General features: G+C 36.9%; 2 protein-coding genes, 1 long non-coding RNA gene and 2 pseudogenes across 15 annotated transcripts in view; 2 read left to right on the top strand and 3 right to left on the bottom strand.

Annotated features, from left to right (window-relative positions):
• Nucleotides 1-12,797, top strand: part of DMXL1 (Dmx like 1) — a 119,234-nt gene extending 106,437 nt beyond the window's left edge. For 4 of the 10 annotated variants that reach the window (XM_016145319.2, XM_016145317.2, XM_036226275.1 and 1 more), the window contains 4 exons: nucleotides 1,229-1,320; nucleotides 2,435-2,487; nucleotides 8,428-8,645; nucleotides 10,474-12,797. In XM_016145319.2, the coding sequence (XP_016000805.2) occupies nucleotides 1,229-1,320; nucleotides 2,435-2,487; nucleotides 8,428-8,645; nucleotides 10,474-10,698 (588 nt within the window). In that variant the 3' untranslated portion in view covers nucleotides 10,699-12,797. The remainder of the gene's footprint in view (nucleotides 1-1,228; nucleotides 1,321-2,434; nucleotides 2,488-8,427; nucleotides 8,646-10,473) is intronic. The other 6 variants (XM_016145323.2, XM_016145321.2, XM_016145320.2 and 3 more) reach the window with 3 other exon arrangements.
• Nucleotides 3,892-5,749, bottom strand: LOC118606664 (annotated as a pseudogene).
• LOC118607290 lies at nucleotides 4,755-4,873 on the bottom strand (annotated as a pseudogene).
• Nucleotides 12,798-21,070: 8,273 nt separating the features above from the next.
• On the bottom strand, nucleotides 21,071-22,640 carry LOC107511158. 3 transcript variants are annotated; one of them, XR_001597019.2, is made up of 2 exons: nucleotides 22,298-22,640; nucleotides 21,071-22,199 (listed from the first exon to the last, which is right to left on the bottom strand). It is a non-coding gene; the product is annotated as an uncharacterized LOC107511158 (long non-coding RNA). The 3 variants fall into 3 exon arrangements; XR_004952407.1 differs by having other exon boundaries at nucleotides 22,338-22,640; XR_004952408.1 differs by having other exon boundaries at nucleotides 22,343-22,640.
• Nucleotides 22,641-22,907: 267 nt separating this feature from the next.
• The window catches only part of TNFAIP8 (TNF alpha induced protein 8), a 104,657-nt gene continuing 100,719 nt past the window's right edge, over nucleotides 22,908-26,845 (top strand). For both annotated transcript variants that reach the window (XM_016145315.2, XM_016145314.2), the window contains exon 1: nucleotides 22,908-23,047. In XM_016145315.2, coding sequence (XP_016000801.1) covers nucleotide 23,047 — 1 coding nt within the window. In that variant the 5' untranslated portion in view covers nucleotides 22,908-23,046. The remainder of the gene's footprint in view (nucleotides 23,048-26,845) is intronic.

Raw genomic sequence — 26,845 nt, 5'->3', positions numbered from 1 at the left:
CACAGAACACTGAATTTATATTTAATATGTTCTTTAGTGAAGCTCTTTAAAGGACTAATCAATACCTATCAAGAAAAATTAAGAATATAGGTTAAGATTCTGGTAATTCACCCAAGGTTAAATGCTAGAATATAGTACTAATCTAACTGAAAGCAAGCAAGGGAGAGTTGATGAGGGTACCTTGAAAGAATACTTATTTTTCCTTATATTTTCATTAAGCTCACATATTTAAATATAAAAATTTGTGTTCCCTAAGAGATTGCCTTTTTTTTTTTAATTTTTAAAGAGATAAATTGGATTAAAAATGTACATTATTGGCTTTGGGAGGCTAAAGTAGATCTGTTTGCTTATTTGTTGGTTAATATTCCTAGTGTTAGCCCTTATTGGTCAAATTACTTTATAATCTAAAGAAAAAAATTATTAGCACTCTAACTCATCCTTCAAGATCTGTATCATATAAAAGGCCGTTACCACCTCTAGTGGTGGTGAGGGGAGGATAGGGAAGTAACTCAAAGGAAAAATCTTTCATGTAATGATTTTGATGATTTTGACATATTTTAAAAAGTTACTTTTTGTTGAAGAGAAACATCTGAACAAACATACCTTGGAAGCCTTTATCATTGACTGAACCTCATAATATTTTAAGTTCTTGTTTGGTGAAATATTGAAAAACATTGTAGATCTTTAAATTTTGTCGACTATTAGTAATATGTTTTTATTCACATATTTGAAAAATTATTTAAAAGTTTAAATATTTTACCTAAGAATCTAAAATCCTAGTTTCTGTCTTCCAAGACAAAATTTTCACAAATATTGTAAGGGAGATATTTAGAGTTTAACCTCCTTTTGTTTTCCTTTGAACTTTTGGTTGAACAAAAGCAAAGGGCCTTGTAAAGAGTCATGACATATGAAGCTTATTTAAATGGTTCAGGAAATGTGTGCGTGTGTGCGTGTGTGTGTGTGTGTGTATGGAAGTGTATGAAAGAAGGAGAGGCAAAACAAATGTGGCAAATATTAAAAATTGTAAATCTGGGTAAAGGGTGTGCAAGAGTTCTTTGTATTACCCTTGAAAGTTTTCTAAAGTTCAGTGAGGAAAAAAGAAAAAGAAACCATACACAAAGGGTTTAAGTAAGCCACAAATCACATGATTACTTTTTGATTAATGCATCTACCTGATTATAAAAACATTAATGACATCATTAACATTTGTTGTTTATTACCATTCCAGACTTGGCAGTGTCATAACAAAACAACCAATGATTTTGTCTTCATCAGTTCCTCCTCTCTGATAGCTACAGCTGGTCTTTCAACTGACAATAGGTAAGAGATTACAACTGAAATGGAAGTGTGTATATGTATAGCTAAGCTTTATTTTTAAGTGCTTTATGTCCTATGTCTCAAAAATAATCATGCCTTTTCATAATCATGCCTTTAAATACTTTTATTATGAAACTTGTTTCTAGAACATTTTTAGTGTTCTAATTATACATTTAAGAATAATCGTAATAAGCCCCATTAAAAACAAAATCGATTCCTTTTGTATTTTTAATATTCTAATATTAAGATTTTAGGATAAAAGGATTTGATTGTTGGTGACATTAATTTTTTTTCCATATTATTGCCTGCATGTTAAGAAAGCTTGAGGTTGTTGTACACCTTAAGCTAATATAATATTGTGTCAATTGTAATTGAAACATTTTAAAATTATTTTTTTAAAAAGCTTGAGGTAAAAATTAAAAAAAAACTATTTTTTGGTCATACTATTTAGTTACTCCTCACCATGATATTATCACTTTCACAAAGAGCAAATAAGAAACTCAAAGCTTTGTTAATTGTACAGTAGCTACTAAGTAGCAGCCTGTCCCCATTTCCCCACAAACTTAAATGTCTCCTCTTGCCTCCATCTCCATACCCCCAGTTTTGAATTACCTCATACAGCTGAGTTCGGAGATCAAGGCCAACTGAGGTTGCTGAGCTGTTATATTTATCTGTGAGGCCTCACTTAGCCCTAGAAATGAGATTGTAGGAATATGGAGTTTTCAGCCATCTTCCATAGAAATTCTTACTTATCTTGGCGCCTCCTTTGCAGCCCACAGAAAAGATAAAAGCCACTCCCATTTGTAGTAGAAATAAATTTTCTTTGTGCTCCAGAAAATTCAGTGTATCCTGCTATTTGTGTGTGTTAGTCTGTTAGAGAATCAATGAATAGAAAAAGTAGCTTCCATATTCAGGCTTCATATAGTATTATATGTAAATACATGTTGATCTGAAGCTATTCAATTTTATGAGCTAGTAGTTTTTTTTTTTTTAATTTTGTGTAAAAATCATACATAAATATATTGGTTACTTGTATTATTGTTTTTATAAATTTAAGAACTTTTTAAATTCTTTTAACTTTTTGTGTCACTCAAGAAGTAATCTTCTTTCTTTCCAGAAACATATGTTTGTGGGATACTCTTGTAGCACCTGCCAATAGTTTAGTTCATGGTAAGTTTTGAAAGCTAAATTGTATAAATTTTGGAAGTCAAGAAATTTATAAACTAAAAATAATTCTCAAATGGATTTTTAATGATATGTTTATTAGCCCATGAGGTTTATTTCGACCAGAGTTTGAAACCAGAAGAATGCAATATATATAATTAACCCTTCACCGTACCTTGATGAGGGACAGTAGAACATAGATAATATAAAAATCATTTGTTTTACTTTGAATCTGTTAGGCACAAGTCATAATTGTGAACATCAGTTATTGCATAATATTATGTCCCCTCTAACCATTCCTGTTTAACTAACATTGTAGTGGAAGTCCTAACTAATGCAGTAAGACAAGAAAAGGAAATAAAAGGTGTACAATTTGGAAGAATAGAATAGAATCATGATGACATGATTATCTATCTAGAAAATCTCAAAGAATCTACCAAAAAAAACTTCCTGGAGCTAATATGCCAATATAGCAAAGTCACAGGATATATGGTCAATATACTAAAGTTTAGAAAACATTACCATTTATAATAGCAGCCAAAATAACAAAATGTAGAGGCCTGAATCTAGCAGAATATGCATAGCATTTGTTGGGGAAAACATCATAAAAGACAAAATAAATCAAAGGAAAACATCATAAAAGATAAAATAAATCAAAGTTCTAAATAAATGGACGCCCACAGATTGGAAGACTTGATATTTTTAAGATGTCAGTTCCTCCCAACTTTATATAATACACTTCCAATCAAACTCTAGAAAGCCATTTTGCAGATATCAACAGACTGGTTCTAAAGTTTATATAAAGAGGCAATGGACCTAGAATATTGAATACTGAAGAAAGACAAACTTGGAGGACTTATACTACCTGATTTCAGAACTTACTATAAAGCTACAGTAATTAAGACATTACGATATTAGCTTAAGAATAGACACAGATCATGGAACAGGATGTAGGCATACTTCAGTGATGTTGTGGGTTCATTTACATACCACTGCCAAAAGTGAAAATTACACTATAGGCATATTTCATTTTATTGCACTTCACTTCATTGTGTGTCACAGATGTTGCATTTTTCACAAATTTTTTACAAGACCCTCCATCAGCAAAAAGATTACTACTCACTTTATTGTGATACTCACTCTATTGTGGTGGTCTGGAACTGAACCTGCAGTGTCTCTGAGATATGCCTGTAAAGTGAGTCACACAAATCTTTCTGTTTCCCATTACCTATAAAAGTTATATTTACAGTATACTGTAGCCTATTAAGTGTACAATAGAATGTCTAAATATATAATGTGCATACCTTATTTAAAAGATTTTATTTCTAAAAAATGCTAACCATCATGTGGGTGTTCAGCGAGTCATAATCCTTTTGCTGGTGAAGGGTCTTGCCTCACTGTTGGTGGCTGCTAAAGGTTGGGTGGCTATGGCAATTTCTTAAAATAAGACAGCAGTGAAGTTTGCTGCATTAATTGACTTCCTTTCATAAACAATTTCTCTGTGGCATATGATGCTGTTTGATATTATTTTACTCACAGTAGAACTTCTTTTATAATTGGAGTCAATCCTCTTAAAACCTACTGCTGCTTTATACAATGTCCTAAATCCTTCTGTTTATATAATGCTGTTTATATAATGTCCTAAATCCTTTATTGTCATTTCAATAATCTTCACAGCACCTTCCCCAGGTGTAGATTACATCTCAAGAGACCACTCTCTTTGCTCATCATAAGAAGCAACTCTTCCCTTGTTCAAGGATTATCATGAGATTACAGCAATTCAGCCATATCTCCAGCTCCACTTCCAATTCTAGTTCTCTTGCTATTTCTATCACATCTGTAGTCACTTCCTCCACTGAAGTCTTGAATCCCCTCAAGGTTATCCAGAAGGGTTGGAGTCAACGTCTTCTAAACTCCTGTTAATGTTGATATTTTGACTTCTTCCCACGAATCACAAATGTTCTTAATGATGTCTAGAATGGTGAACCCTTTCCAGAAGTTTTCAATTTAGTAGGCCCAGATTTATCAGAGGAATCACTTCTATGGCATCTATATAGCCTTAAGAAATGTATCTCTTAAATGATAAGACTTGAAAGTCAAAAGTACTCCTTGATCCATGGTCTTCTGCAGAATGGATGTTGTGTTAGCAGGCATGAAAATGTTAATCTTGTTGTACATCTCCATCAGAGCTCTTGGATGACCACATACATTGTCAATGAGCAGTAGTAATATTTTATTTTTATTTGTTTGTTTTTTTGTTATTATTTTTTTAGCACCTACAGCACCTAGTCTTCCTAGGGGGTCTCCCATCCAAGTACTGACCAGGCCCAAACCTGTTTAGCTTTCGAGATTAGATGAGATCTAGTGTGTTCAGGGTGGCATGGCCATAGACAAAGTAGTAGTAATATTTTTAAAGGAATCTTTTCTGTGCAGTAGGTCTCAACAGTGGGCTTAAAATATTTAGTAAACCATGTTGTATGCTATCATTCAGGCTTCGTTATTCCTTAATACAGAGCACAGGCAGAATCAATTTAGCATTATTGTTAAGGGCCCTAGGATTTTTGGAGTGCTTATAAGTGAGCGTAGGCTTCACCTGAAAGTCACCAGTAGTATTAGCCCCTAACAAGAGAGTCAGATTGTCCTTTAAACCTTTGAAGCTAGGCATTGACTTCTCTCTAGCTATGAAATTCCTAGATGGCATCTTCCTCCAATATAAGGCTGTTTTGTCTACATTGAAAATCTGTCATTTCCTGATTTTCGCTAGTTCTGGATAACTAACTACATCAGCACTTCTTGCTTTACCTTGCACTTTTGTGTTATGGACAGCTTTCCTTAAACCTCATGAACCAACCTCTGCCAGCTTCCTGCTTTTCTTCTGCAGCTTCCTCATCTCTATCAGCCTTTATAGAATTGAAGATTGTTAAGGCTTTGCCTGTGGATTAGTCTTCAGTTTAAGGGAATGTTGTGACTGGTTTGAGCTTCTACCCACTAAAACTTTTTCCATATTAGCAATAAGGCTGTTTCACTTTCTTATCATTCATGTGTTCCCTGGAGTAAAACTTTTCTTTCAAGAACTTTCCCTTTGCATTCACAACTTGGCTGTTTGACGCAAGAGGCCTATCTTTCAATCCGTTTCGGCTTTTGACATACCTTGCTCACTAAGCTTAATCGTTTCTAGCTTTTGATTTAAAGTGAGAGACGTACACTTCTTCCTTTCACTTGAACAGTTAGAGGCCATTGTAGGGTTATTAATTGTCCTAATTTCAATATTGTTATATCTCAGGGAATAAGGAGGCCCAAGGAGAGGGGGAGAACAGGGGAACAGCAGGCCAGTAGAGCAGTAGGAGCACACATATTTATCTATTAAGTTAACTGTCTTATTTGAGTACAGTTCATGGCACCCCATAATAATTACAATAGTAACATCAAATATCACTGATCATAGATTACAGTAACAGATGTAATTATGAAAAAGTTTTAAAATTTCAAGGATTACCAGAATGTGACATAGAGACATGAAGTGAGCAAGTACTGTTGGAAAAATGACAGCAGTACACATGCTCTATACAAGGTTGCCACACATCTTCATTTGTAAAAAGAACACAGTATCTATAAAGTTCAATAAAGTGAAACAGAATACAGCAATTTATGCCTGTAGAGAGCCCAGTAATAGACCCGCACATATATAGCAGACTAATAATAAAGACACAAAAAAAAATTCAATGGAAACAGTTTTTTCAACAAACAGTGCTGTAATAATTGGATGCCAATTTGAAGAAAAATTAACCTAGGTGCAAACCTCATCCCTTTCACAAAAAATAACCAAAAATGAATAGTAGACCTACATGTGAATACAAAACTACAAAACTTTTAGAATAAAGTGTAGGAGAAAATCTAGGTAACCTTGGGTTTGGTGATGGTTTTTTATATACAACACCAAAAGCATAACCTATGAAAAAAAATAGTATATTCAAGATTTTTAAAAAATCATCCCCTTCTTAATATCTGAATGGAAATCAGGGAAATGCAAACTAAATTCACCATCACATACTACTTTATACACTGAACTGGCCAAAATTAAAGATTCCAGGATACCAAAACTAAGTATTGGTGAAGATGTGAGAAAATTGGAACACTCACGATTTGCCAATAGAAGTATAAAATGATACAACTGGTTTAGAAAACTGCTTGGCAATTTCTCATAGTTAAACATGCACCTAGTATGACCCAGCAGTATATATTCTTCCACATACACCCAAGAGAAATGAAAATACACATGCACAAAAAGACTTGTATAGGAATGTTCTTAAACAGCTTTGTAATAGCCAAAACTGGAAACAACACAAATGTCTGTCAGGAAACTGTGACACATTTATGGGACAGAATACTGTTCAACAATAAAAGCATGACTTACTGATAGATGAGACAACATAGATTAACTTCTTAAACATGTTGCAGGAAAAGAAGCCAGGCAAAAAAGAGTATATACTATAAAATTTAATTTTTTTTCAAGTTCTGGCAGCTAATCAGATAGAAGTCAGAGTAGTGATTATCTTAGTGAGAGAGGAGGATTGACTACAAAGAGGCATGAGAGAACTCTGGGATGATGAAAAAAACATTTTGTGTTGATATAAATGTCCATCTTTCAAAGCTTACCAAGGATGTATACTTAAAATTTCTGTATTTTACTCTACATGAGTTTTATCTCAAAGAACTGCTAAAATTTTTTAAATTCCTCTCTATAATTAGATTTATTTAGATTCTTACAGTAATCATAATTAAGTGTTATTGAGTACTTACTATATGCCAGGTACTGTGTATACTATGACTACATTAACTAATCTTCACACAAACCTTTTAAGCAGGTGGTATTATCTCTTTTACAAACAATGAAACTGAGACTTAGGTTAAGTAATTCACCTAAGGTATACATTTAAACCCAGGCAAAAACCTGGAATTCTAACTTCTGAATCTTCACTTTTCATCATTATGCCATATTGTTTTTGAGCTATAAACAGATTTTTTTTTTTTTTGGTCCCTTTGTTAGGCTAGATTTTTTAAAGAAAAAGATTATAATTTTATATTTTTGATATTTATATTACCATGTCTTCAAATTCATTACTATTTTAATCTCTTAATCCCTACCAGTTTTTCATTTAAACATTGTAAGTTTTTCTCTCTAGACTTTTGACTAGGGTCTTTTATTATATCTTTCATGTCCCTGTTTAATGTGTCAGTCTTTTGCCTAGCTTCTTGAACATATAGAATATAATTATGATAACTTTTAATTTCCTTATCTACTAATTCTGTCTTCTGTCATTTCTGGGTTAGTTTCAATTGGATTTTCTTCTCCTTAAGGGTTGTATTTTCTGGCTTCTTTGCATGCCTGATAATTTTTTATTAGATGCCAGGCATTATAAATTTTACTTTATTAGGTGCTAATTATTTTTGTATTCCATACATATTTTTGAGCTTTGTTCTGGGACTAATTTACTTGTAAACAGATTAGGGGACTCTGTTAAATGGGACCAAAGCAGCATTTGGTATGGGACTAATTTTGCCTTACTATTGAGATAAAAACCCTTCTAAGTACTTTATCCTGTGCCTGGTAAATTATGCGGTTTTCCCTTCTGGCTGTTGAGAACAGGAACTGAGTTCAATTGGGTTCCCCTCTCTTGTGCCATGACCAGAAAACACTCTACAGGCAATAAGTTGGGTAGTTGTATGGCTCACTCAGCTTGTTTCCCATCTCTTAGAAATCATGTTTCTTCATTGCCTGATGCCCAGTGTCACAAACCGTTGTTTCCTACATACCATTTAATTTTTTAATTATTTCAGGCAGAAAGATAAATCTGTTCTAACATTCAGCCTTGGCCAAAAGCCAGAAGTCTGTTTCTTAGTATACTATTAAATGGTTTTTACTCTTTTTTTTTTTTTAACTTTCAGCTTTTATTTGCCATGATAGTGGAGCCACTGTTTTAGCATATGCTCCAAAACATCAGTTACTAATATCATGTGGCAGAAAAGGGTTTACTTGTATATTTGACCTTCAGCAACGACAACAGAGACAGCTTTTCCAGAGCCATGATTCTCCTGTTAAAGCCATTGCTATTGATCCAACTGAAGAGTACTTTGTTACAGGATCTGCCGAAGGCAACATAAAGGTAAATATAGTTATGCCACAGTATCTATAGAATGAAAATAAATCTTCAGAAAACTTAGGCCTTTAGTCATACTGATGATATCAGTCTATTTAAATAATAGAAATTTTAACTCCTTTGTAGTCCGTGATGTTAATTGCTAGTTAATAAATCTTATAATGAATGAAATATTATTAAACCTGAAAATTATCTATTTTTCAATTGTTTTCAAAGATGCTTAATTTAATGCATGCAAAAGAACTGGATTTTCCATGGATATAAACATATTTCAGACATTATAATTAGTCTTGACTGCATGTTGAGAGTTACTGATTCAGTTTCCAGTGCCATGAAATATACTGCCATATTTCTTTATGACCATTTTTCCATTTATAGCATCATCATGCAACCTCTCAGTGCTTGATTTAAGAATTCTGAAAGCACCTGGATAAGCCCTACCTATAACAGTACTTCTCAAACTCCACTGTGTTTAAAACTTATAGGTTGTTTAAAACATTAAGTAGCTTGTCAAAAATGTTAAGCAGCTTATTAAAAATGTACCCCGCTCCAAAAATACTGTTGCTAGGTCCCACCCCCAAAAATAGTAAGTCCAGGGTTCAGGACTTCACATTTTATAACACATACCCTACTGGTTTTGATGAAGGGTCCACGAGCCACATTTGGAAATATCTACAGGAATAAGTAAGTTTAGACCAGTCTCTAAATTAGTCTAATGTTCAGTAACCTGCTGGAGTAGTCTAATTTCTTAGAACCCACTAATTTAAGCACTAGAGAGACTATTTAGTACAAATAAATTAGACTACTTTGTTAGAACCAGCATATTGTTTTCATAATTCTCAGCCAGAAAAAAAAGTTAACTAGAATTGTAGAATTTGGAAAGGGCATTTCTTAAAATCAAATGTATGCACCGACTTCCATACAGAATTATTTTTGTTTTGAAGCTAGTTTTTTATTTGAACTCCTCTCAGTTTAGGTGTTCACATTATGTTTTAGATTAGTTCTTTAGTTGTACTCTGATTCTGAGGTTTAATATTTAATCAAGTGAAATAAGATCTGAAATTATACAATGTAGTATTCAGAAGCCACTGTTTAACAATTTCTATAATAGTCAGAATTTATTTCTTAGAGAAAAGAAAGATTTTTTTTTAATGTGATCTAAAAATATCAGGAAATAAATTGGTTTCCCTAAACTTAAAATGATGTCCCGAAAGTATTTAGTTTCTTCATAAATGTAAAGATGCTTATTAATTACTTTTGTAACAAACACATTTATTTTGGTAACATCTGAAAATAAAAAATTTCTACATAGTAAATTAAGTATACTGAAATTATAATAATTAACTTTATCTTGCAATTGGAACATAGTTTTGTCTGGTCTGAGGGCCTCTGGATGTGTAGTACTTCCCTTTTTTCAGCGGTTCTGATCCTCCAGTAGGTATTCTTTATTATAGGGAAAGGATTACCCCACTATAGAGTTACACAGCAAAAGCTTTGCTATGAGAAGGAATCTTTATTGTAGTCCCCATGAGCGTGCAAGTTTCTGTAGCTTTGTACACTTAACTTATTTGTACCTAAGTTTTCAAATCTCTAATGCAGGGTTTAAAATGCCTTCCTCTGATAATGAATTTTGAAGAATATAATAATATCGAAATGATTTAGAAAATTGCAACACTCTGTACAGAATCAAGATGTCATGACCTTAGGCCTACACAGGTTTTCTCCATCCTTGTTTTAGAAATTCCTTATTTGCACAAGAAGACAGGCCTAAATTTTACATTTGGATATTTTATGTAATAACCCCAAATTTTATTTTGTTCTTAATATCTTTTAGATTTGGAGTCTCTCTACTTTCAGTCTTCTTCACACTTTTATTAATGAACATGCTCGGCAGTCCATTTTCAGAAATATCGGAACTGGAGTGATGCAAATTGAGACAGGGCCTGCAAATCACATTTTTTCATGTGGAGCTGATGGAACAATGAAGATGAGAATACTGCCAGATCAGTTTAGCCCATTAAATGAAGTGTTGAAAAATGATGTGAAATTTATGCTGTAACAATAAGATGTATAATTTATTACCTGTTCCATAGACATGGCCAACACATATAATGTACAGTGATTACTTTCTGTGCCACAAATAAGCTAATGCTTTCTTGTTTTCACATTTATTTTATGGAGCTTTGCCCTTGATGCACTGATGCCTTAAAAAATTAACAAGGTCATTCAGAATTAGACTGCATTGCCCGAAGTAGAATGTGTAAGTAATGCTGTAATAATACATATAGTATGTTATAGTATATCGTAGTGTTAAAGGAGTTTTGTTTTCTTATGATTGATAAACTCTTCTGCAGATATCTCTGCATGAATTTCTTGTACAGTAAAAAAATACTCTTTATGTAAAGGCAGTTGGACATGAGTCATCGCTTAATTCACCACACTCTCACTTTTTCAAATTTATATGTCTCAAACTCTTCTCTTAATTAATGATAGATTGGTATTTGGGTAAGAATCAAAAAAATAATGAACATCTCTGTTAAAGCTGTCACTGGGACTTCAGTGCTAAATGAGCCAAATGGTTCATATATTAACTTTTCATCAGTTTCTCTTCTGGAGCTTGATCGTATGTATGTATACATGTGTGGTTGTGTGTATATATGTAATATACCTTACACATTTTATTTGAACTTATTATATGTGTATATGAGAAAATTACAAGTCTTTATGTATTTTTGTGCCATAACAACTACTGCCACCAGAATAACTTTTTTGCAGCTTTTTTTTTCCCCCTTTTTGTTTTAAATTTTTGAATTCTCATCTTAATTTTCAAATAAATTTCAGGAAGACTTCCAAGATTATTATTTTAAAGATCACACTGAATCAAATCTTAGCAGGCAATAACGATTCTGTGTTGGCATATATGAGACACTTAAAAGAAGTGTATAAATTTGTGAAAGGATTTTTTGAGCATCAAACAAACTTTTTACTTTTATTTCTTTTTTTTTTTTTAGGTGCTTTTAGTCTCAAAGTTTTGAAAACCTTATAGCAGTGTTTTTAGAAATGAATGTGAAAACAGTCAAATAGATATTTACAAATGTAAAATATTTGCCAGATCTACCATTAATAGAAAATAAACTAAACCTTATATTTTATTATTTTTTGCCAAAATATATTATTTTATTATAAAATATGACCAAAATATTAAAAATGCACAATGCTTTTAACTTAGATGTGCTAACCTTTATTCTGTTTTTTTGTGCTATACCTTTTCTGATTCAGAATTAGAAAACTTGATAAATACTTGATTTTAACCAAGGAGAGAGGCAGATGGAACTAAGTGTTTAAGGGGCAATTATATGCTATTTAGCTTCAATATATTTTGTTAATAGGAACTAAAAGACCATTTTTATGTAACCAAATATGGACATCTATTATCTTGGAAATTAAAGGGTTAAATAAAGCAAAGAAATGAAGGGCTGGTAAAATGAATTTTGTAATATCCTCAGGATACTTTTATCTTAAAAGTATATTGTTAAAGATTTTGTAAATTGTATTCATAATTTTAAATGTGTTGAGCAAGTTGCAGTGAAAACACTCATTATGTAGAGAGTTGATGTGCACATAATAACCTGTACGTATAAATTGTGCAATAACAATATGTGACTATTTTGCCATAGAGAAATCTGTGACAGCATTGCAAACAATACCATTGTTTGATGTAGTTAAGCTTAAGTTATTTTTCAGTAATTCCTTTATAAATCAAGATTCAAAAGGCTTTGAACACTTTCATTGAAATAGAAAATTTATTATTATGCTTATTAGAAAAAAGGCATTGTGGATAAACAATTAAGCATTTTAATTGAGGGTTTATATGAACAATAAATTATGTAAGCCCATATGTATTTACATTCAGAGTCATAATATTTTAAATAAACAATCATACAATGACTTTTACTATGCTATTGTTTTAAGTAATATTTATGCCATTTTCATTGACTTAAAGTATATGTCACATTTTAAAATGGAGAAATTCTGTATGTGTATTTGGGTAATGTAGGAAGGATTGGATAATTTTCCCAGATACCCTGTTCTTCCTAATCTTGACATAATAGGTAAGCATTATTCAAAAAAAGTGAAAATAAAAATAGTTGAAATGTATGTTTAAATACAAAATGATATGTATATATAGGTAAAATTTCATCCACATTAATAGAGTGAATACATCAAAATATATTTTTTAAATTGTGCACTTTCTAAGAATGTGGTTTTGTAATGATGGGAAATTCACAACATTGCAAATCCCATTTTCTGAAATGTAGGAATTTTCTTACATAGAATCATGAAACAGTCAACTCCATCCTCCTTTCTTGCTCTCTGTCTTGCCCAAATTCATTTTTGTCTTTTTAATTGCTTTAAACAAAAAAATTGCAGAAATTTCTCACACTGGTCTCAACAATCAGAACACAATACAAAAAATACCCACTTCAAGAAAATCTTTATACAACCTTAGAGGGTGAGTAATCTTTTTAAGGTTGGAAACCCAGATAGACATATTTTACTAAACAAAAATTTAAATGTTGTATGGCAGGGGACCACAGTCAAAGTTAAAAGAATAAGTAGACTAGAAGAAATATTTGTAAGAGGAAAAGTATTAATGTCCCTGTGTACAAAGAGAACTTTAAAATGATAAACAGATTATCGGAGAAGTCAACAAACAGTTCACAGAACAGGACATTGATAAAGTCAACAACCATAAAGTATGTACGTCCTCACTAATGGTTAAAGGAATGTTTTTAAAAAGCAACAAATGATAACACTTTTCATTTATCATATTGTTATAAAGTGAAAACAGTGACATTGATTTGGTGAAGAGCCAAGGAAATGGGCACACTGAAACATTGCTACTGCTACAGTACTTCTGCTGCTACCTATGCAGACTAAAAATATACACACTTTAACTAAGCAGTCTTATTTTTGAGAAAGTATACTAAGATCAAAGCACCTATGCACAAAAAACACATGTATGTAGATGTTTATTGAAATATCTAGGGAAGCAAAAAGTTTACAAACCTAGACATTTAAATTAATTAGTATGTAAATGGTTGAATAAACAGTGGTACATCCATACAATGGAATGTTCTCTCAACGCTAAAAGAGTATCAGATTTGTATCTATTAAGTTGAAAAGAGGTTGGCGAGAAAAATTGCAAAGTAAAAGGTGTAATATCCTATATTATTTAGAGTTTAGTCTTATTTGTATGTAGAAACATACAAATATGTATGGAAGAGTACACATAAAACAAAATTTTAACATGGGAGAAGAGAAGGAGGTAATCCTTTTCCAAACTCCTTTAAACCCCAGTCAGTAATATGATTCTAAAGATATTTGTGTGTGTGTGTGTGTGTGTGTGTGTGTGTGTGTGTGTGTTGGTGAAACAAAGCTGTATTTTTATGCCAAATAGGACTTGATAACTTTGGGAGCTGCTCTGGAGTAAAGTTGTCAGAAATACTCCTCTTTGAATTGCTGAGATATTTTCGATGTTTGATATTATTTAAGTAAGAAAGGTTAAAATGTTACCCTTTGGAGTACCTGGAAAAAGCTGAACATAGATTACCTAAATGTACCTATAGGTCCTTTAGAAATGTGTATAGCCTTTGCTACAGTCATTTTTAAAGCTAAATCTGTTTTTGAGTTTTTCATGACTTTTCCCCTTCTGCTTGCTTGGTGGTTTTCTGCATATAGATGGCCTATAATTAAGGGAGCTAACAATGCGGGATTAGAGTATCATATTGTGTGATAAGACTCTGGAATGAGAAAAATTTGTTCTTCCATACAAATACAGATAGATGGTAGAAAAAATTGGTGTGATAACACATTTCTTTCCACAGTGGACATGCTTTACTCATGTACAACTGATTGTCTTAATATGTAGGTATTACCTATGTACAGTGTATTGGCCTGGGATATGTATTGAGTTTTTAAACCTATACTCCTTCCCTATGCAAAACACTCTCTCCCTCCCAAAACTCCAATATTTTCATCCTATTACTCTGTCAGGTTTGGGCTTGAGCCCCGGGATCAGGTCCAGATTTGTATATGGCACTTTGAATGAGGTTCCTTAAGTATAAAGACCTATAAACTAAGGAGACTATAAACTAAGGAGACAAGTTAGGTGCCTCCCACACACCAAACATACAGTGGTGAGAGAGAAACAGGGTAGCTGTCTCCCATTCTAAAGGGGGAAAATAAGAGTCACACATAGGAGTAGTCCCTGGTCAATAGAGATTCTGAAATTTCGCTGGGCACATGTCACCAGTTCCTCAGTTCTTTTCCCTGAAAGTAATTCTCTACAGTTGTTCACTCTACCCACTGGGCTGTTTTTTCTACCTCTGAGACATCCTTCCTTTTCCAGAAAAGTGGTCCATGTTTTTCACTAAGTAGTGTTCTTAGTCTATTTCCTGACCAGATAAATTTGAGGGTTCAAGGCCTCTACATTTCGTACTACCCCTTCCTTTATGGGCCAATCTAGAAAAATTGCTTTTAAAAATGTGTGGGTTTCTTATATATTAAATTATAATCCACTAATTAGACAAAAACGACACTTTTTTTTTTTTTCTGAGAGAGGTTCTTTTCTGTCTTGGGCCACCTATGAGGTTGCTGTGGTATATAGATTTTTTTAAATTCTAGTATTTCACACACACAAAAATGTGTACATAGCACATCCTTAAATCTTTTTGATATCTTAAAATGACTTAACCACATCCTTGGTTGTGTCTTTACTGAAGAAACATTTTCTTAAATCCATAGAGCCATTGTTATGTAGAGGGTGGGAGAGAGAGACTTCGTGGGCACACACACAAAGAGAACTCACACATGGAAGTAGCACATTGAGCTCTTTACTCCAAAGATTGGTAATTAGACGTGAAGAAGTGAGGCTATTGAACAACATGGGCGTCTACTAGGTGAGGGTTTGTGCTTGGAGTGTTCCAGGAATAAGGTAGGAGGAGCCTTTCTTGTTTAAAATCAAGTAAAACATTACTAACTTGGACTAGCATTTCATGGATGTAAGTACACAAGAGACCTCTGTTAATAGAGTCAGGAATTTAGGCCACATTTCTAGAAAAAGTTTTTCGGTGTATAATTGTGCAGCCATAGACAAGACAAAACAAAACCAGCCTTTGTAGTATTTGGAATAGGCTCAAGTGAGAATCAAGATGGTCAGGGAAAAAAATAGTTCAGGTGAGGAAGAACCCACATAGACATAGACTCCAGTGGTGTAATCACAGAAAAATAAGAGTTCTAGTTAGGGGTAGCACTATAATTTCTATAGAGAGTGGTTTAAGGGGTGAACATCTGGAAACAGGCAGAGAACTTGGTTTCATGGAAAGGGTGGCTGATGGAATCGGCTAAGATTATGGATAAAGTCACCCTTCGATACAAGCAATAGTTCTAGTAAGCTTTTTTAGGAAGAAGTATATTTTAGTGACTATGTGGAGTTAAGTGATTCTGAATAAATGAAAAATATTCTGATAAAGATATAATCCCTAGTGATGTATAAATAGCTATGAGTGGGGGTTGCCATCTATGGAGGTAATAGGAAAAGGTCATTAACCCCAGATTCTTGATGTTTATTCTGTTCCTGAGTTTCTAGTCTGTAAAACATTGAACAAATATCTATATACTTTATCTTGCTCATATACTTTAAAGACAGGTTACACATTATCATAATACTCTTAAAAGAAATAGAACTGGAGGATGGTGAAGTCATAACCATGTTTTGTATCAGGCATATTCACCAATACGCTCCCATGAAAATGTAGGTAAAGCACAAAAGCCACACATTTCTGAAGGCTTTGTTTAAATTGTATATCCTTGCTTCAGTGCTTTTAGCCTATTGGAAGATGTTAGATCTCTCTTCACACTGCTTGAGTGCTCTTCTCTCTGCCTGGCAAACTCCAGTGCATCCTTTTTCACCTGATTGAATTAAACCTCTCTTGTGACATCTTTCCCATTCCAAGTAATATGAGTCAGTTCCACTCTCCTGGAGTATTTGTGCATACATTTTTATTGCATACATTGTGCTAGGTAGTATTTTCGGTCTGCTGTTGGGAATTTGCATATGCAGAGGGATGACTAGTAGTTATATGTGGATTATTCAACTGTGAGGATTCAGCACCGTTAATCCCCATACTGTTCATGGGTCAACTGTAGTTATTTCCTTACACTCAACAAGATGAGGCTGGCACAAAGTTAACAGAGTAGAGGTTTGAAGCAAGAAATAAGAATAAAAGAGAAAACAGGGTCAAGATTTTATGAAGCTACAACTTTGTCTAAAGTTAGTTCCTATACCTTGAGCTGGGCAGAAGCAAAGATCGGAGGAAAGTACAGAGATATTTTTGGTATGCAGCTATAGCTAACAGTTATCTCTATTTTAGGTGATTTGTAGGGTTTAGGGGATTGTGTCTTTTGGGTTTTATTTGATCTGAGGGTTCATTAATCCAGATGTAGCCATTTTTAATATATTTAGCCATTGAATTATAGATTGATTATTAGGAGCTTACTAGATTTAATATGTATTTTATGACCCAAATTGGAAATATGAAAGAGCTAGTTTGAAAATGAAATCAAGTACCTATTGGCCCAAGTAAGATAAGAAAGAATTATGTTGGTACTTTCTAAATATTATCACACTATGAAATAAAGTGGAGTTCTATGTCTTTACCAAAGTTAACGGAAAGACTAGTTGTCTTTGATGACAGTGATGCAAGTTGCCTGACATTGTAGAGCCCCTTTCCTGGCCCTCTAAAGCAGTGGTCCCCAACCTTTTTGGCACCAGGGACTGGTGGTCCATGAGAATCTAATGCCTGATGACCTGAGCTGGAGCTGAGGTGATGATGCTAGCGCTGGGAAGCAGCAATGAATACAGATGAAACTTAGCTTGCTCGCTCACTGTTCACCTCCTGCTGTGTGGCCCAGTTCCTAAGAGATCACAGACTGGTACTGGTCCACAGCCCCGGGGGTTGGGGACCCATGCTCTAAAGTAAGCACTGAAGCAATGGCCACTCTGCATTGTTTCTACTCTTAGCATCTGTGCTTTTGCAGGTCCAGATGGCCCTAGTAACGTAAGTGGTGGTGAGAGAAGGTGGTAGAGTCCATAGAGAATTTCACATTTTATGTCATTTCTAATTTTAGCACTTTTATGTCTTGCGGGGAAATATGGAAATTGAGAGGTCGAAGGTAAAAGAAAAGGGGTATTTTACAGAATATGGCCCCTGTAGATGGGGGGGGGGGGTGGGACCCAGAGATCTGGTGAAGGTGAATGTGTTTGCTCTGGTCCACTGTGATGGGGGAAAGGAAGTCAGGATGAATGTGGATGGAGATGTAATTTTTGGTAGCTGGGACAGGAAGTTGAGGAAAATATTGAAGATCTGTTTATTGTGTATGAAATAGGAAGTGAGATTGTATCAGTCAAGAGCAGGAAGCATGTTGGGTGGGAAAGATGTCTCAAGGAATGGGTAAAGACTGAACCCCCTTCTTTGTGGACGGCTAGAAAGATTTTCCAGCTGAGTAAAAGGAAAGGTTAATGAGGTAAAGGAATAGTAGGCACTAGCACTAAGTGACCGAAATGTTAGTTCTTGGGGTTAGGCCAGATAGGAAAGGAAGCTGCCTGGGAGAAATGCAAGTAAGTCTACATGAGGTAAAGAAAGAAAGGGGACCAAAAATGAGAGGCTGCACCTGGGGTGTGCAATATTGGAGGTAAAAATTATAGAATCTTTAGAAAGGTAGATGAGACTCTGGGGATTGATGCTCCAGGGTGCAGCTGGGAACAAGGGAGATTGAAATGAGGGAATGGTGAAAGTTACTGGGGTTGAGGGTGCAGACACCATGACATCCTCCTGGCTGCCTCTCACAGGAATCATACAGTTGGTGCTCCTCTTTCCATCTCACACAGTAGAAGCTAAGTCTCATTAAAGCTTTGCGCTTTGTCCAAAGTCATCCAGTTTATAGTAATGGAGCAGATCCATTACTATACTTCTCAGTTGGTAGTGACAAAAATCGCTGCCCATGGGCATTCAGGGATTGTTTCTAATTATTTGCGGGGTGTGGGAGGCTGGGAGTGTACAAACTCTTTAACCTTTAGTTGCATCACTACAGATTCAGAGAGGATTCAGAAAGCACATGCCTTTGTCCCTCCCTCCAGAAACCTGGTAAATTAGCCTAGATGATTCTCCTTTCCTCACCCTAGTTAAAAATAAAGGAAACCTCATTTAAAAATGGAGTTAGAAAGACCCAAAGGAGGAATTCTCATGTACTGCCCCCACCCCCACTTCGTCCCCAGACCCTAAACAGGAAGACAGAACACAGAAGAATTCCTTCTTCCCAGGCCAAACACCTCTACCTTTGTTAAACCTCAACTGAACTTCTTTATCTGGTTGCCTGGTTACAGCCCAGCCAGTGAGAAACTGCCACACTCAGCCAATGAGAAGCTGTTACCACCCTGAACTCTTCAGAAACAGCCCATCCCCACTTCCTCTTTTTCTCTTATAAAAGGAGTTCCTCTCCTCTGCTCTTCAGACTTGCCTATGATTTGTCATAGTTTCTCTGTCCCAAATTTCATTTCCTGTGATGTTCCCAAATAAGCCCATTTTGCTGGTAAAATAACTCGGTCTTTTGTTTTTTAGGGTCAACACCTCCCATAGCCCATCAATCTCCAGGGCCTGTATAAGCCTCGAATTCATCTTCTTTCCATCTACTTAGTTTCAGCCCTCAGTATCTGTATTTATTTCCTATTACTGCCGCAATAAATTGCCATCAATTTTGGGGTTTAAAACAACATAAACCTATTATTTTACAGTTTTATAGGTCAGAATTTCAGTACGGGTCTCACCAGGATAAACTCAGTGTCACTAGAGCTGAGTTCCTTTCTGGAGGCTCTAAAGTGAGGATCCATTCCCTTGCTCATTCAAGTTACTGGCAAAATTCAGTTCCTTGTGGTGGTAGGCCTAGGAGTTCCATTTTTTTGTTGGTTGAGGACCATTCCCAGCTTTTAGAGGCCACCCACATTCCTTGGCTCCTGACCCAGGTTGAGTTCCTCATACTTTGAATTTCTCTGAATCACTCTTCTTCTACTTCATAGGATTCATATGATTAGATTAGATCCATGCAAATAATCAGGATAATCTCATCTTAATGTGTTTAACCTTAATCATATATGCAAAGTCCCTTTTGCTATGTAAGGTAACCTATTCACACGTTTCAGGGATTATTAGGATGTAGACATCTCTCTGGGAGTCGTTATTCTGCCTGCCACAGTATCCTGTCAAAATTTATGACAGAGACCTTAGTCAAGACAGGGATCAGGAGGGCCTATGGGAGGAGCTTTCACATCCCAAGATGGTTGGTTGCAAAAGCCCTGCGAGAAGAACTCTAGGTTTACAATGGAGCCGTACAGTTGAACAACTCCTTCCCTTAATACCCTTTCCCTTCTATAAATGAGCTTCCTGCTTCTGGTTTTCTCTGTGTGCCCATTGCATGCCTGTCTGCACATACTGGATTGCAGTCCTTTCCTTATCCTCTCCTGAAATACAGTCATACAGCACACAATGCTGTTTTAGTCAATGCCTTTTGGTCAACACAGGACTGCATATACAACGGTGGTCACACAGGATTATAATGGAGCTGAAAAATTCCTACCATCTAGTGACTTTGTTGCACAGCTAATTACAGAAATATTTACTATCGTCTACAGTATTCAGTACAGTAACATGCTGTATAGGTCTGTAACCTATGAGCTGTAAGGGAACAAAATTTGTCACCCCAAAATATGTCTTTTGGTATAAGAATTGTTTTCAGATAGTTAATTTTGAGAAACAGCAGACATTGGAGAAGATCTGAAAACCAAGGTAGAAGCTACCCTTTGTATAACACATTTCTATTTGTAAGGGATATTTCCATTTGTAAAGAAGGGTGTCTCCCAGGCTCTATTAGGAAGAGTGGGGTTCACTTTTTCTCTAGAAACTTACCAATGCAGAAGATAACAATATAAACCTGCATAACAACTTTATCCTTGCTACTATGCTTTTCCTGGTAACCCCCTCCCCCCCACACCCCAACTGATTCCTCCTATCCCCCAAATCTTTTGTTTTCAGCTGAAGATGGTATTTAAGGTGGTGGCTTCAGTTGTTTTGACAAGTTACGCAGTTTTACTGGGTCTCTCCTGTGTATCCAGGAGGTATAGATGTTATTAAACTTTTTTGTTTTTCTCCTCTTAATCTGTAGTTTGGGAATGTCTCAGCCAAGAACTCATAAGGGTAAAGCAAAGTTTACACCCTTTCCCAACAGAACAATAGACTAACATATAGCCTAGGTGTGCAGTAGGTTATACTATCTAGATTTGTGTAAGTGCATTCTGATATTCACAGAAAGACTAATTCACTCAACCATTGGTTTATTAGAATGTATCCTTGTCGTTAAGTGGTGCATGACTAGAAATTATTTTGGTGACAGAATACCTAGCCAATTTTTGTTTATGGTAAACAATCTGAACCTGACATTTTAATAACCTCATAGGCAAGTTTTGTGCCTCTGGCATTTTTTATGCTGTTTTCAGATTAACCTTTCTAGAACATTTGACATGTCTCCCATGCTTAAAATCCTTTTGACTTCCCACACTAATTGGGGTCAAATTAATATTCTTTAGCTCCTATAAACAGAAAGCACTTGGATTTAGTTCTTTTATATTGTTTTAGCTTCATTCCAATCTACATTCTACTTCTTTCTCAAACCCCCTTAATGCTTGAAAAATGTTTCCTGTGCCCCTTCTCCACCTATAGCTGCTTGTGAAGTTCCCATTCCTTCTTCCAAACCCACCTCAAACATCCCCTCCTTCAAGATCTTCCTGATGACCTCTTCCTCATAGCTATAATTACAGGAGGGTGTCCTTAACAACTCTGAACCTTGTGTATATTCCTATTTGGAGCAATAAACTCTAATGTGTTGTAATTTTTGTCTGTTTCACACATCCCTGTCTCCCAATTATACTCTACTACTTACCAAATATATAATTCTGAGCAGGCTATTTTACTTTACTATATTTCCTTTTCCTTTGTAAAATTAAGGTAACTAATGGACCTACATTACAGGTTGTTGTGACAATTAGAAGAGTGACCTGCACATACTAAGTTTTGCTGGTATTATTAATACCTAGCTCTTCGCCCAGAACCATCATACAATAGGTGCTTAATAGATGTTTATGGTACAGATGGATTCATCCTACTTTAAAGAAGGTCCAGCTGCCCCTTGCTCTTAAGAATGGTTACCCTGGGTCAGGGCTCGCAGCAGAAGGAAGGCCAAGATTCTGTCCCATCCAGGTGGAGAACTAGTTCTCTGCTTCGAGTCAGGAGAAGTCGCAATAAAGTCCGCGGGGGTGGATGAGACTGGACTGGCTTCCCAAAGAGCCAAAGAGCTTTAAACTCAGAGAAGCCCTGCAACCTCCCTGAGTGGAAACCAGGAACCACAAGAGCATCAGACACCACCGGATAGACTTGAGGCCAGTAGAGACTGAAAAGAAAAAAAAAAAAAAAATTAGAGCAGGCAGGGTTTCGAGGCTCAGAGGGACAACAATAATAATGACAACAGAGGCTAACATTCACGCGTACATTTTACGTGCCAAACATGGTGCAAAACGCATGAGCTTACTTAACCGTTTTAACTCCCCAGGAGGTTTGTATCTCATTTTTACAACTGAAGAAATTGAGAGGCCAGAAACGTAACATTTTCCCTGCGTATGTCACTAGCCGGTCCCGACGCCTCTAGTCCAGAGGTCTCGCCTTGCAGTCTGGGTCCAGCACCCAGGGCGCTGTCAGGCCTCCACCACTTTCTCCGGAACACTCTCCACTCTCCTGGGGCTTCCGGACGAGAAAGTCCCCGCTGCCCGGCTCCTCCTCCTCCAAGGGACATTGCGCCCCCGGCCGCCCTGGTTCTGCTGGCTAGCCAGAGTTCCTCGAGCCTCCTCCTGGCCCCGCCCCCGGCCCCTCCTCTCCCGCCCCGCCCCGGGTCCCGCCCCGCCCCTGGCCCCGCCCCCGGCCCCTCCTCTCCCGCCCCGCCCCGGCTTCCTCGAGCCTACTCCTGGCCCCGCCCCGCCCCTGGCCCCGCCCCCGGCCCCTCCTCTCCCGCCCCGCCCCGGCTTCCTAGAGCCTCCTCCCGGCCCCGCCCCAACCATTCGGCTCCTCCTTCCTGGCCCGCCCCTCCCCCGGCCCCCGACTTTTTTTCTCCCACCGACTCTGGCCCGCGCTCTGCTGACCAGTCCGCGGGAGTCCGCGAGCGGTCGAGCGGCTAGGGAACTCGGCGCCGTCAGATCTTCCAGCTCACCTCTCAGTGTCCCGGCGCCACCGCGCCCCCTCTTCCGAGTAAGTGCCTCCCTGGCTAGCCGGTCCCGCAAGCCCCTCAGGGCTTCTCCGGCCGCTGGGTTGCGAGCAACTTCTGGGGGTTCGCTTTCCGCCCACCGAGAGCTTCGGGAGTGGGTGTGAGTGGTTGCGTGTGCGCTAGCGTGTGTAAGTGTGTGTGCGGGCGCGCACAGCCCCGGAAACTCCACGGAGTTTTACCCGATTCCTACGTCGCAGCGGCAACCTGAGACCCTCGGCTAGGAGCCCCTACTGACTCGGGCCGACACCTTAACTTCCACCTTCTGCCCTGAACCTTACAGGCTACTCCTTCCTTCTGTAGACACGTCCCCCGCTATGTGTCACGCCCTCCTGGTAACAGCTCTTGCTGTCGAAAGGGACTGCCCGGGTTATCAGGATGCCCCAGATTGCAGACCGAGATGCTGGCCTGAGATTGTAATGAAACCCTGCATTGTAAAACAGTCAGGGGCTAGAGTTTTGCCTTGAGATCCTACAGTGGAGACTTCCTTTGAAGAAGAGAGCTGTGTGTACGCGCACGTGTGAACTCGAGCCCTCAGCGCCTGATGCAAGAACACCTGTTGAGAGCTCTAGGGTGGCTGATATGGTTCAAGACCATACTGACCAATCAGGCTTGGGCACCTAGAGGATGTTTATTGATTCAGCGACACCGTATTTCTAAAGCCAACTGATTTCCCAAAACGCAGGACCATGTAGAAAGAGCATAGTATCCTGAGGGAATCATGGAAGGAAGGAGACAGTAGTCGAGTGTCCAGTGCTGACAACAAAATCCTTGAGTTACTTAAGACTGATAATTCCATCCGTCCATAAATTATGTAATTGGGTGTCAATACTATCTCAATGTGGGACGTATTTTTACATTTAAAAAGTTAATTAATATCACTAATTGATATCACTCTATTTTAGTCCCTCTATGAGTCCCTGGTTGCTGAGGTCCCATCCAATTAGTCTCTGAATTCTTCTAGATCTCAGTTTATTCTTGCTATGTTCTTTCTGTGAAAGTTGAGCTACCCAGAAAAATCTCTCCACTTCTTTGATAAGAATTCATTTAAGAAATACTGGTAGTGACATTGAGTAGAAATTATTCATTGAGGTGTAAGGATAACAAAACTGTGGCTAAAGGAAATAACCAGAACAGAGCAGTCTTTAAGTTGCCATTGTGCGTTGGGATATGAAAGTTGAGTTGTTAAATCACTCTAAGTGCTGCTTATCACAGCAGATATTTTTATCCTGGTTTGAATTCTGTGTCACACCAAAGTGTTTCCACAGTGTTTTAACTAAGGAAACATTATGCTTTGAAATATAAACATATGACTCCATCTCTTTAAGGAAAGAAATAATTATCACACTTAGTTAAACACCTGGAAACATTTATTGCCACCTTCTAATTAGATCTGTCATGGAGAGTTAAGTCAGCAAGTTGTTAATACTGTAGCTGGTAACACAGTTAACTTTTTTTTTTTTTTTAATTTTTTGAATGCCAGTTTCCATCCATACCCATTAATTGCCTCCCCCACCCCTTGCCTGAGGTTTACCTGTAATTTGAGTAAATAAATAAAGTTTAGGGAAGTGGACTACTACCACTTACCTCCCTGTAAAATATGAATGCCTTAGATATCGAATGTTTTGTAGTAAACTTTTTGCATTAAAAGATATTATATTCATCTAGGTTATCTGACAATTTAAGAATCATTAATAAATTGTTAATATGAGAAGAGTCTCCAAAAAGTATAGTGATCCTGCACAAATGGGCCTTTAAAATTTTTTCTTTAAGGGAGATTTTTATCTATTGTGCCTTTGTTCTAGTGTATTTAAATTTAATAATAAAAAGGGTGGTGTGAGCTGGAAAATCTTTTCATCCTCATTGTCTCTTAATTTTTTGTTTCTTACTATGTTGCTAGATTTAATCTTCATCTTCATCATGAGGTGTTGTGAGGACAGGCTGTTCTAGGATCCCAAATGGATGGCAGAAACTGAGGGTGAACTCACGTACTGCCAGGGCCGGGAACAGAGTATTTTATGTGGCCTATTCTCTGCAATTCTTCATTCTTTTGAAATTGGAGGAAAGGGTGTGTGGAGAGAAATGATTGCATCCAAACAGTACTCATTAGGAAATGCCATGTGTGGGGAGGAGAAGATTTCTAGGTGGTTTATGGCACAGGGAACTTAAAATAGCTGATCCTTGAAGTTGAATCTAACAGAGGTGTTAGTAGTGAATTGGTCCAATTAATCCTTTTCTGCTTGGGATAGCCCCTTGGAAGTAACACATTTCCTTCTTGGAGATGTCATTCATATTCAATCAGAATTGAGCTTTGCTTCTACTCCAGGCAGAATAAGGCATTCCCTATCCCCTCCATTTTTGTCTGGTACAAATGGAAAGGATTGAATGTGGGGTAACCTTCAGGAGGCAGGGGAAGGTCAGCGATAACAATAACGGCCACTTGTTTTCTCACAGAGGGGAAAGGGAGCGTTAGTGCAACCCCAGTACCAGGGGCATGGACTTGGGTGATGGGGTCATTATCAGAGGCCAGCCTGGATAAAAAGTGGACATTTTACCCCCAATTTTGCATTCACAGAAAAAACCAGCTCTGCTACAGAAGTTAAAGGAAGGCACTTTGTAGTGCCAGGTTAACTTTTATCACCTCGCTCCTATTCATGCTGCCCACATCCTGCATTTAATACCAAACGCACACAGTAAGAACCCAACAAACACTGAAAAGAGACTTTTAACACCCCAACCTTTATGTTTTCTCATGGGTAACAGTTTAATTCCAGGTCTCCCATCTTTGGTTTTGATGACTTTCTTTCGCCCAGGGTTCTGAGCTGACCGCAGTAAGAAGAAGAAATAAGCTACAAGTGGAGGATAGATAATTCTAGAATGAGAGAGGCAAGAGTCACCTTAGAAACCATCTGGCCCATGAGTCTAGGACCATAACATTTGTGACATACTAGTTGGGAGGCATCTTCCCTCAGTCCAGCTCACAGGAGACGAGCAACATTCATTCACACAGCAGGCACTTACTGAATTCCTTTGTGCATGGCACTGCACAACCTCTCATATTCACATGAGGGCCTGGGATCCAAGAGCACTGGTAACTTGAAGAAAAATGTTTGTTGGGCAGAATGGGCCTCTGAAGATAAGCTGATAGTGGCAAAAATGGGTTTGGAATTCTGTGTTTCATGAAGAAAAGGAAAGGCACTTCCGTACGTCAGTAGAAGAAACATTTTCAAAAAATTTTTATTTTGCAATAATAAGAAACTGAAATAAGCATATTTCTTCTGATGTCTGTTTCAAATAACTAGTGTTATAATAACTGCAATAAACCTGATTCCACAGGATTTTGTTTTCTTGGCCTTTCATGTCAAGCATAGAAGTTACCTGAGAAATTTGTTTTAAAATGTCCTAGGTACTACAATATTCCAATAACACCCACCCATCCCTTTAGAGAGCAGTTGCTTTTTCTCTAGCAGCAAGTATTTATGGTTCAGAACCAAGGGAACAGAGGTTCACAACCAGCTGCAAAGCTGGATGGGTGTTAACAAGTTTGTTTTTCTAGGGTTGTGCTTTTTCATATAGAACAAGAGGTGTTATAGACCAGCATGACTATATTTCCCTCAAGGTGACTACAGGCTAGGCATACAGCAATCTTCCCCACCAAAAAAAAAAAAAAAAATGGCTGGGGGTTGGTGATAGGCCACAGGAATGGACCTCTGCTAGACTTATAAAACAAATCAGGGTTTCTTTACTAACAAGAATGGAATTAAGTCCCAAATTTCACTCATCGT

This window comes from Rousettus aegyptiacus, unplaced genomic scaffold (assembly GCF_014176215.1).
Source record: "Rousettus aegyptiacus isolate mRouAeg1 unplaced genomic scaffold, mRouAeg1.p scaffold_m13_p_8, whole genome shotgun sequence".
Lineage (NCBI taxonomy): Eukaryota > Metazoa > Chordata > Mammalia > Chiroptera > Pteropodidae > Rousettus > Rousettus aegyptiacus.
This window is presented reverse-complemented; position numbering and strand designations above follow the sequence as displayed.